General features: G+C 33.1%; 1 protein-coding gene across 3 annotated transcripts in view; it reads left to right on the plus strand.

Moving 5' to 3' along the window:
- sema5bb (sema domain, seven thrombospondin repeats (type 1 and type 1-like), transmembrane domain (TM) and short cytoplasmic domain, (semaphorin) 5Bb) overlaps window positions 1–12485 on the plus strand; it is an 83069-nt gene that overhangs the window by 25417 nt on the left and 45167 nt on the right. For all 3 annotated transcript variants that reach the window (XM_051113130.1, XM_051113133.1, XM_051113132.1), the window contains one exon: window positions 11136–11365. In XM_051113130.1, coding sequence (XP_050969087.1) covers window positions 11182–11365 — 184 coding nt within the window. In that variant the 5' untranslated portion in view covers window positions 11136–11181. The remainder of the gene's footprint in view (window positions 1–11135; window positions 11366–12485) is intronic.

A 12485-nucleotide genomic window follows, 5' to 3' on the forward strand; every position in this document is an offset into this window, starting at 1 on the left:
GTTGTTGGACAAAACTTACTATTGCATTAACTGACATGAATTAATGTAGAAAGTTTTCATAGAAAAACTCTCTGAAATGCTATAAATATAAATAGGTTTGCTGTTGGATTTATTTTATACAAAAAATTAATTGCCAACAGAAAACCTAAACAACCATGATAATGAAAATTCATGGATCTGCAACTTTGAATCTAAGTGCATGTTGTCCATTATTCAAAGCCAGCCGTCGATGTGCAATGATTCAGAAACAGATATGCAAATATACAGCTGTGAGCTTTGTTTCAAGCTCATAATGTTAATTTAAACATACTTTTTCTCTTTTAATATATACTTGAATATATTAAATTATTAATACTCCACTGAGACAGATGCTTCTGTCACAAACCTGACGTTGTCCGTGACACAAAGAGAAAGAGAGACAGACAGAGAAAGGGAGAATGAGAGAATGAGTGAAACGTGAATGGCGTGAGGATGGACACAATAAAAGGCTGGTCTTGTTGCCGTGCTGTTTAAGATTCTGCCCGGTGTCGGGTCCGTGGTCAGGGCTGAGTGAAAGTGCTCAGCTTTGGCGGATGACCACGTGCTCGCTCAGAGCGCCCGTAAAGCTCAACGGACTTCATTCACGTGCTAAAGAGTCTCTGCTTTGACAGATAGTTGGCCGCTCGCACAGAGAAGGCTTTCACGCAGAGACAGTGAAGGAGTGGAAGGTTTAGGAGAAAAAAATAGCAAACAAGGACGCATCTGAAAAGGCGAACACTTTCAGAGATACAACAAATATCCGTGCAACTGCTAATTTAATGGATGTGTCTCTCCGTACATCTATCTCAGGACGCTCAGGTTGGCTTTTGGCGGCAGAGGTTGCTGGCCCGTCTTAGTGCCCTAACTAGGGTAGAGCACGGACCTCCAGCTGCGTGAATGGCAATACAGTTCATTCGGGGTCTCTTTTAGGGGATAAAGGTTTCGGTTGTGTGACCCCTTTCAGCGTTTAGAGAAATGGTGGGGATTGAGGGTGGCCGGGCTCCCATGGGCAAAAACTTGTTCTCTGTTGGCGATGTTTGTTGAGATGTATTTTTGTATTTTTGCTTTAGCTAGGAAAATTAGCTTAAATTACATGCGCTCTGGAAATGATGAAGTGTAGCACGTCTGCAAGATGGAACGTCTTCATCCTGTGCACATTTAAAGGCAATTTCTTGTTTTCTGTCATTTTGACAGTGCTTTACATGAGTAAACACAGACTCCAGAGTTCATTCATGAAATGCACACAAAATGATTTTTTCTGTAAATCATTCATAAACCATTCTTTGAAAATTGTTGCAGTGAATGAAATGTGACAATTTCCCTAGAATGGTTTTACAGATGATTTACACTGAAAATTATGCTTGCATTTCATGAATGAGGCTGTAGATACATAGATTACAAGAACATGGCAACAAACAACATGGTCTTGTAGTCGTTTTAAAAGGACCAGTATTGAGGCCCTTCAGGCGATATTTTGACAAGTTTTGTCATGCAATGCAGTCCCTAAATAGGTATTTGTTTTTCCTGTAGTTTTTTTCAAAGAAATGCTGCCTTAAGGTCCTTGCACACTGAAGGTCTTGGCACACTAAGTCTGAAATTTTCACACCTTAAAAAACAAATACGTTGTGTCAATCACGTTTACACACTGACTCTGAAACTTTCTTCCTTCTCTTCCTGCATTTTTTTGCACCCGTAGCAAGCATTTTGAAAGGTGTTTTGACAATTCAGAGCCACTGTGATGTTAAGTGCGTGACAAATTTTGATGAATACGGAAAATACGTATACAAAAATTCAGTGTGCAAAGACCTTTAGTGAGATTAAGAGACTTGGTTGTGTGTGGTGTATTTACACTTTAGTAGTTTGTAGCGTATATTTTATTATTTTTTTTAAAGCATTTATTAATCTTGGTTAATGATAATTTATAAATGATTCTTCATTGTTTATAAATATACACTACCAGTCAAAATTTTTTGACAGTAAGATTTTTAATGTTTTTTTTTTTTTGTTTGTTTTTTTTTAAAGAAGTCTCTTCTGCTTACAAAACTTGCATTTATTTAAACCAAAATACAGCAAAAGCAGTAATATTGTGAAATATTTTTACTATTTAAATTAACTGCTTTCTATGTGAATATATTTTAAATTGTAATTTATTCCTGTGATCAAAGCTGAATTTTCAGTTTCATTACTCCCGATTCTTCAGAAATCATTCTTATATGCTGATTTGCTGTTCAAGAAACATTTATTATCATTATTATCAATATTAAAACAGCTGAGTAAATTTTTTTTGTCAAGATTTTTAATGAATAGAAAGATCCAAAGATTAGCGTTTATCTGATATAAAAAGTTATTTAGCAAGGATGCTTTAAATGGATGATAAAGACATTTATAATGTTACAAAGGACTTCTATTTCAGATAAATTCTGTTCTTCTGAACTTTCTATTTATCAAAAAACGTGAAAATTCTACTCAGATGTTTTCAACATAATAATAATAATAGTAATAATAATAATAATAAATGTTTTTTGAGCAGCAAATCAGAATATTAGAATGATTTTTGAAGGATCACGTGACTGGAGTAACTTAAAAAAGTCACAGCAAGGGAAATTGCATGCACTATGCAAATGGAACATGATGACTTACATTACGATTTCAGTTTCAGTTATGCTTTTAAAAGAACAAATTTTGAGGCTCAGAAACTATCAGATGATAGTTTTCTTACGCAATATTATTGGCTGTACTGTACTGTACTAATCCCTAAACGGCTATTTGTCTCTTGCTTAATATTGTCCAATAGTTTACGTTTTTATTGGTTATTTTTAATGAAAGGATTCCAAGACAAAAATATGATTTGAAATTGCATACATTGATTTAATAATGACAGTAAGACTCGAAAGTCTCTTAAAGAAAAGTCCATAAAAATGGGGCCAAATCTCTGTATCTGTACTTTCTGAATTACACATTGCATTGCCTGTAAATTTACCAGCTGCCAGGAAAACTACCAATATCTTTTGAGTTTTTTTTTCTTACAGTGTAAGTGGGTTCAATTTTGATTTCATTTTGACTTTAAATTAAAGTTACCCAAAGTAGAGGCAGAAGTTATTATATTTAATGAAGGATTATGAAGACACACATTTTTTCAATGAGTCGCTCACAGTGCAGGAAAGTGTCCATTTGATTTCGTAGGTACTTTAACTAGCTTAATATAACTACTTTCGTGCTCAACTAGACAGTTAATGTGACCAGCTCTGTTCTTCTGTAACATCTGGTCTCAACTGATGGCTCCAACTGTCTGGACTTTTCTGAGTTCATCTTGAAACGCTTCCTGCAATCACAGCTGCTCATTATCACTTCTCTTGTCTTTCTTTATAACTTCCCTCCCTCTTGCTCTTTCCCTGACAGAGGATAATTAAAGATGAATAGGTCCATAAAGGCCCTGTATCAGCGTGCTGATGCTGCAGCGGTTGTAAAGCAGTGCCACAGTGAGACAATGTTTATCTGAGATCATCTACAGTGGATTAGCATTAATCTTTGTTTATTCCAGACTGTTTACACCGTCAGTCAAGGTTTCGCTGTCTTTCACTAACATGCTTTTGGAAGAATTTGCCTTCGACGCCCTTCATATTTGCTCTCTCACTTATTGACCTTGTTACACGTGAAACTTAATATCCAAGGAATTCAGTTGTTTATACTTTGCATAATCTAAGAGTGTTGAAGAAATGTTCTGGTTTGAAAACAACTACAGTACAACAACTTCTATGGACAGCATCTGTGGTCTGCTTTTGATTATCACAACATTTTTGACTCAACCCTAAGTTTGAGGAAACTAATGTTGTGTTTACATTACATCACTTACAGTGAAAATCTGTGGGGCAAGAGTTTCAAAACAAATATGAAAACTTGTGTTTAAGTTAAAGAACTTATCCTTTCATAAATATGTGTTAGTTTGCTATAAAGCTCTACATTTAGGTTTTTTAAATCTATATTGCACTTGTAACAGTGAGAATTTTAGATGCACATCTAGTTATTATTCATCACCAGCATAACTGATTTTTAACAGAGTTTGGTCCATTTAAACAGTACTTTGTGGACAGTTATACTACGGTTCAAAAGTGAGGGGTCAGTAAGATTTATTAATACTTTTATTTAGCAAACATGCATTAAATAGATAAAACAATGGCAGTAAAGACATTTAAAATGTAAAAAAAGATTTCTGTTTCATACAAATTCTATTAATCAGAGAATCCTAAAACAACAACAACAAAAAAATTATGGTAGTTTTCACAAAAATATTAATCTGTCATACTGTTTTCAACACTGATAATAATCAGAAATGTTTCTTAAGCAGCAAATCAGCATATTAGAATGATGATCATGTGACACTGAAGACTGGAGTAATGATGCTGAAAATTCAGCTTTACATCACAGAAATAAATTTTATTTTACAATATATTCAAATAGAAAACATTTATTTGAAATTGTAAAAATATTTCACAATATTACTGTTTTTATTGTATTTTTTAATCAAATAAATGCAGCCTTAGTGAGCATAAGAGACTTCTTTCAGAAACATTAAAAAACTGAAAATTCAGCTTTGATCACCGGAGTAAATTACATTTAATAATATATTCACAAAGAAAACAGTTTTTTAAAATTTAGTAGTATTTCACAATATTACAGTTTTTTTTTACTCTATTTTTGATCAAATAAAGGCCGCCTTAGTAAGCATTTCTTTGTGTAAAAAGGCCAAGCTTTTTGGTTGTACACGATGACATTAAAGTTTGGATGTAATTTGGCACAAAACAAAATGCCAAAATAAAAATATTTAAAAATTAGTGCTGTGCAACTATTAATCGTGATTAATCGCATCCAAAATGAAAGTGTTTGTTTACATAATATATGTGTGTGTACTGTGTATATTTATCATGTATATATAAATACACATACATGCATGGATATATTTAAGAAAAATATATTTTTATGTATAATAATATATAATATATCAATAAAAATATATACATTAAAATATATACTGTATGTGTGTGTATTTATATGTACATAAATATATTAAGTTAAGTTAAATATATTAAATATATTAAGTTAAAATGCATTTGTAAATGCATTACTGTATACACAGTTTTATTGCTAAACTGAAAGAATCACAATTATTTTCTGTGGTAATTAATAACCTGCTGTCAGTAGAGTTTAAGTTGCATTGACTGGAATATTGCTTTAAAATTATTTGGTGTTTTCTTGCACATAAATCACATTTAGGACACACACACAAACACCATAATGGTCATTTTTAGCCCACGTCATTAACTCTGAGCTCTGTGTTGCGACACTGCTTTAGAGGGAACCATGGGCGCCCCGGGCAGGAACTGCCAGTGCAGTTTGTAAATCCACATAAAGGTCTTTAAATCTCTCCGTCTGGATTAGATTGAGCCGACGAGACGACAGCGTGTTACTGCAGAGAGCAGCAGGACGCCAAACACCTCCTGCCCTCAAAGTCACAACCTTTACACAGACACCGTGCAGGGCTTCACAGGGCTTTACTGAGCTTTGGTGTGAGAGAAAGTGGTTCAGTCATTTTGGTTTCCTATCAGATACTTAAGAGATACTTTGAAGGTACAGAACGTACATGTAGGAGAACAAAAATTGAGAATTTGAGGTAGAAAGCATCTACAAGAATGGGAGATGAAAAGTTTTGTTATATGAGAGAGAAGCTGTACTATGTTTTACGTTTATTTTTACACGTTTTTCACCAAACGTTTTATTTCTAAAACTTACAACTTAATTTGAAGAATTAATGTCATAATTTCCACATCCTTTTAGAGTCAAATATCAATGTTAATCTAGAGGTACATTACTACTAAAAAGTTTAGGGTCATTTAAGATTTAATGTTTTACTCATTTGTGCTGACCAAGGCTGCATTTATTTGATCAAAAATACAGTAAAAATGGTAATATTGTGAAATATTTTTGTAATTTCAAATAACTGTTTTCTATGTGAATATATTACAAAATGTAATTTATTCCTCTGATGCAAAGCTGAATTTTCAGCATCATACTTCAATCTTAAGTGTCACACGATCCTTTAGAAATCATTCTAATATGCTGACTTGCTGCTTAAGAAACATTTTATGTCTTTACTTTGACTTTTAATCACTTTAATGCATCCTTGCTGAATAAAAGTATTAATTTCTTTAAAAAAAAATTATTGGCACCAGACTTTTGAATGGTAGAGTATGCATTGATCTGTATGGACCAGACAAAACCTGAGTAGAAGTGAAGCCACATTTAGGATTTCTTTTTTTAAAATCATTTTTACAGCAAAAGAGGAAACAGTTTAATCCTGATTATCTCATAATCAAGATTTATGTTATGACTGGGAGGTATTTACAAGAGAAAAGTCTCTATTATATAATAACATTTAGTTGATAATCTCAAGCTCTTGTAAATCAACGATTGTTTTGCCGGATTTTGCACTGGAAAGAAACAAGCTGTTTCTAAACCAGGCGTGACCTCCAGCAATGTCGCAATATTGTGTAGAAACAGCACATGAGCATTTGAGAGGAGTCTAAAAAATTAAAGTTCTCCTGTGATGTACCCATAAACGTCCTTGGAAAGCTTGAGTAACTTTAACACACATTGTTTGAATTGTTCGCACTCATAGTCTAACCTAGTTAGAAGAACTGTCAGCTCATTATTAACCCGTATTGACCTCAAGGATATCTGTGTGCATTTGTGTCTGTCATCCATCTTTGACCTTATTTATTCATCCTGTGCTTTCATATCTCCTCTATTAACCCGAAAGGAATCGTCCCAGACGGGCCGTCAGCGGCCCACCTAGTCTGCTCATTGTCTGACCCTGGCCTCCCCTTCGGTGCATTTGTCACTGCCATCATTGGCTTTCATGGTTCTCCATCTCTCTCTCCGTCATCCCTCCATCTCTATGGCCTCTGATGAGTCTGAGAAGGTGGGCATGAATAGAGTGAATGTGGGAGTGAGGAGGGTATTAAGGGGGATTTGGGGGATTGAGGGTCTTTTGCTATTGAGGTGCATTAGACATGGTCGGCGATGAAGTGTCTGCCGCACAGCGTCACGCTACCGGAGCCAAGAATAAAAGCAACAGTACGCATGCGGCACCCGCTGCCAGAGAATTCCACTGAAAACTCGACACATTTCAAAAGAATTCAAATATGCACCATTCAGAAAATTCTACACATCCACTTTCCCTTGTTGCAACTGTTTTTCCGTATTAATTGGATTATGAGAATTTTGTTTACACATTGTGTGTATTGCAATTTCATCTCCGATAGTAGTGTCATCAAGTGGAAATGTAAAAATAAGTACGGTTTTCAAAAGGGTTTTGTAAACACTCCCCCTATCTGCTAATGGTTTGACCCACTAATAACCCCGCCACCAAATCATGCCATTGGTTGAGCCAGTGTTGCTGTTTAGTGAATGCTCACCAAGCCTGCATTTATTAGATCCAAAATACAGCAAAAGTATTAATATTGTGAAATATTTTTACTATTTAAAATAACTGCTTTCTATTTGAATATATTTTAATGTCATTTATTTCTGTGATTAAAGCTAATATTTCAGCATCATTACTCCAGTCTTCAGTGTCACATGATCCGTCAGAAATCATTCTAATATGCTGATTTGCTGTTCAAGAAACATTTATTATTATTATTATTATTATCAATATTAAAAACATTTCAGTACATTTTTTCAGGATTCTTTGATGAATAGAAATATCCAAAGATCAGCATTTATTTGAAATAAAAGCTTGACCTTGAACATTATACACTATACCATTCAAAAGCTTGGAGAATTATAAATTATAGAAATTAATACTTATTATTATTATTATTATTATTTTTAGAAAGGATGCTTTAAATTGATCAAAAGTGATGATAAAGACATTTGTAATGTTACAAAAGATTTCTATTTTAGATAAATGCTGTTATTCTGAACTTTCAATTCAAGAAACCTGAAAAAAATTCTGAAAATTCAACATAATAACAATAATAAATGTTTTTTGAACAGCAAATCTGAATATTAGAATGTTTTCTAAAGGATCATGTGACTGGAGTAATGATTCTAAAAATTCAGCTTTGAAATCACAGGAATAAATTACATTTTAAATAGTGAAAATATTTCACAATTTTGACACTTTGGACCAAATAAATGCAGACTTGGTAAGCAGAATAGACTTCTTTAAAAACATTAAAAATCTTATTGTACAAAAAAACTCATTTTTGATCTGTATGATTTTAGTTTCAGCTTAAAATGTTCCCAGAATATTTTATTTTGAATATTTAGGTATTACTTGTTGTTTTTTTCTTTCTAATAATATAATTTTGATTTAATTTACACACACCCTTCCCCTTGCTGTGACACTTTTCTTTTCTTTTTCAGCTCCATTAATAGTAATAGTTAACAAGTAGAACCGTAATATCTTGAAGTGGCTTTTCAGTTTTCATTTTAATTTTAGTGTAAGGTTTAACTTTTTTCACTTTTTTATTTTTTTATTTGAATTTCACCTTATTTTTATTTCAGTTTTAGTAATTGTGTTTAAACTTATATCTGGCAGTTTAAAAGGCAACTTTATTTAATATTTATATTTTATTTAAATTTTAGCGTAATTTCAATTGCTGAAATTACTCTTATTAGCACATACGCAAGGATCACTTGTCAAAATTTATATGAAAAAGTGTAACATAAAATATTTGATAGAGGCATCAGCTGATTTACTTATTTTATTAATGCTATTATAAAATTGACAGCATCATTTTAAAGATATTAGGACATCAATATTATTAATATTTGACATCATTTTAACAATGTTAGTCTTTTAAGTTAATTCTAAATGAAAAATAGCTGTTTGGGGGTGTTTCCAAGACTCAGAGTAGACTGACTTGTCATAAAAAAGACTTTATCAAAGTATGTGAGTATTTCCAGTTGATACTATCATATGGTATCAAGTTTAAGTGAATCAGTACAAAAATGTGAAAAAGGTGGACTTAGTTACAGACACAGGACATCAGACCACCTCTCTACAAAGTGGCCTGTGTATGGTGTGTGTTTGTGTTTGTGTAAAACCAAGACAGATGCTGCAGTGGTTTCTCTATGACGCGTCAGGAAGTATATGTTTAAGTGTGATTGAGCATGTGTTTGTGCATGTGTGTGTGTGTGTTTACTCGAGGACTAACAGGAAGGTTTGTATGAAAGTGAAGCCGTGTGTATGTACATATTTTGAGCTTATGTAAGATCTCAGATGTGTGTTTGCACGTTGAGTTTACCTGATCCGGATGCGCTGTCAAACACCTAATGGAAAAATGAACTGGGTGAACCATTTTAAGCTCTAGGGAGGTCATCACAGAGAGCCATTGATTGCCATGACAGGCTGAAAATATATCAAAACCTCTTCTCCAACTTATAATTAAACTTTTAATGATCTGCTGCCTCATCGTCCACCGGCTGACAATTACAGCAAAATCAATGTTATGTTTTAGAATAACATTATGTTGAACGGCTGCGGGTCTTGGAAGAGGTCCAGTCGTTTACTCTGATGAGAGATGGAGGTTAATTAGATTAGAAACAGCAAGACCTACACCATCTAACTCTTCAGGAGAAGATGAAGCCGTCTCTCTGCGATCTGTCCGCTCACCTGCCTGTCTAGCTTGCTTATTGTTTGGATGTCCATCTGTTTTCTTTCTGTTCTTCCAGTTTTTGGTATATTTTTCAGATTCATCAATCTGTCATCATTTTCAATTCCAAACCTGTTTTACTGGAAATTTTGAAGAATTATATTGATCACTCTTTTCCAAGCAGTTACAATGGACCAAAGCATTTAAGCTTCAGAAAGTCTATATACCAAGTCTTTTTTTTATTTTAATAACTTGGTGTTTTTTATAAGAGTGCATTAATGGCTGCCCTCTTTTTTAGTGATTGGTTACGCAAGTCATTAATTTTTCGCATAAAGATTTTTTAAAAAGTCTTTGTTAAACCATTATAAGCTATGAACTAAGCAAACCAGCTATGAGGTAAATCACAACATTACAAACTTTTATTTGACGCAGAAAAGCAAAAACAGACAAGACTTTGAGGCTTGAGGCTTTGAGACTTTAAGGGACAGACCTACAATCCCATGAAGCATTGTGAATGACATAATCAAATTGTTCAAGTAATCAAGTTGTTGATTATATCTTAATATGCAATGTATTTTTAAACGTACTGCAAAATATGCATATACACTACCAGTCAAAAGTTTTTGAACAGTAAGATTTTTAATATTTTTTAAAGAAGTCTCTTCTATTCCCCAAGCCTGCATTTATTTGATCTGAAGTACTGCAAAAACAGTACAATTTTGAAATATTTTAACTGTTTAAAATAACTGTTTTCTATTTGTATTTTGTAACATTATAAATGTCTAAAATTTATTTCCCAAAAAAAAAAAAAATCACTAACTCCAAGCTTTTGAATGGTATAGTGTATAATGTTACAAAGGCGTTTTATTTCAGATAAATAATCATCTTTGGATCTTTCTATTCATCAAAGTATCCTGAAAGAATGTACTCAACTGTTTTAAGTATTGATGATAATAATCATAATCATAATAATAATAATAATAAAAAATGTTTCTTGAACAGCAAATCAGCATATTAAAATGATTTCTGAAGGATCATGTGATCTTGAAGACTGGAGTAATGATGCTGAAAATTCAGCTTTGAAGAGCAGAAGAGACTTTTTAAAAAAAACATTAAAAATCTTTTTTTTTAAAAATCTTTAAAAAACTTTTGACTGGTAGTGTACATGTACAAATATTTAAGTATTTTGAGAGTGTAGAGAAACCAACTCTTATGTTTATGTCATTTGTGGCATTTACTGCAAGATCTGTTGTTGTGATTTGGTCACTGCAGCTCTCTGATTGGTGAAATTTTCTTTGTAGCATCATGGGTAATGTAGTTTTTCACCACAACTTCAGCTGTCAAAACATCAATTAACAACCCCATAATTCACAACAGGTCTGACTGAGGTTTAAAAGTTACCATTAAAATCAATTTCCCTTAAAACAAATGAAGACTCTTTCATCTCTCCTCTTCTAGGACTTTCTCACCATTCCTGAATACGGGAGTGGTTGTTGCAGTAACCATGACAGCATTCCCGTTTCGGGTCGGACCGCTGTCCTTCGTTGGACTTGTCATCTTCCACCTCCTCTCTCTGCCTCTCGTCACGTCACAGACCCCATCACTCCCAGCGACCTCTGACCCGGAGTCTGCGCCCTCTCTGCCTGAAGAGTGCCGGAGAAAAATGCACCCCGTTACCTCCTACACAGGTGGGTGTAAAATACTGCGCTCTCTCTTGCCCTTTCCATCATCGCATTTGAAGCCAAAGGTTAAAACGATAAGCCTTTGAATCATTTTTTCCCTAAGCATCTTGGAAATATTGGTAGAGCTAGTAGAAACTCCTTGTGAGTCTTACATAGCCAAATGTGCACATTGCAGCTAGATCAGAAGAGACCATCTAACTGAATCCAGAGACAAGAGGATAAAAGCAGTATAATGAATGAGAAAAATCACGTTGCTCATTATGTTGGCTGTAAATTTCAGTTACAAGAGCCTTTTTGAAGAACACATCTCTTGCGTTTTATTCTTAAATGTACATTAGCTAGTCCATATTTATTCAGTAGGGGTGCATTAAATTAATCAAAAGTGACAGTAAAGACATTTATAATGTTACAAAAGATTTCCATTTTAAATAAATGCTGTACTGTTGAACTTTCTATTTATGAAAGAATCCTTAAAAATGTACAGTATATGTGTTTTCATAAAAATGTTCATAAAAAACTTTGATAATAATCAGAAATGTTTTTTGAGCAGCAAATCAGCATATAAGAATGATTCTGAAGGATCATGTGACACTGAAGACTGGAGTAATGATGCTGAAAATTCAGCTTTGATCAAAGGAATGAATTGCATATTAAAATTTATTCGAGTAGTAAACAGTTATTTCTAAATGGAAATCTTTTGTAACATTATAAATGTCTTTATCATCACTTTTGATCAATTTAAAGTACATAAAAGCATTTATTTCTAAAATTTCTTTCCCAAAAAATAAAACTAAAAAATTTCACTAACTCCAAGCTTTTGAATGGTATAGTGTATAATGTTACAAAAGCTTTTTATTTCAGATAAATGCTGATCTTTGGATCTTTATATTCATCAAAGAATCCTGAAAAAATGTACTCAACTGTTTTAAATATTGATGATAATGATAATAATAACAGTAAATGTTTCTTAAACAGCAAATCAGCATGTTAGAATGATTTCTGAAGGATCATGTGACACTGAATACTGGAGTAGTGGTGCTAAAAATTCAGCTTTGAAATCACAGGAATACATTACATTTTAAAATATATTCAAATAGAAAGCAGTTATTTTAATTTGTAATAATAT

The sequence above is a fragment of the Labeo rohita genome, chromosome 6, assembly GCF_022985175.1.
Source record: "Labeo rohita strain BAU-BD-2019 chromosome 6, IGBB_LRoh.1.0, whole genome shotgun sequence".
NCBI lineage: Eukaryota > Metazoa > Chordata > Actinopteri > Cypriniformes > Cyprinidae > Labeo > Labeo rohita.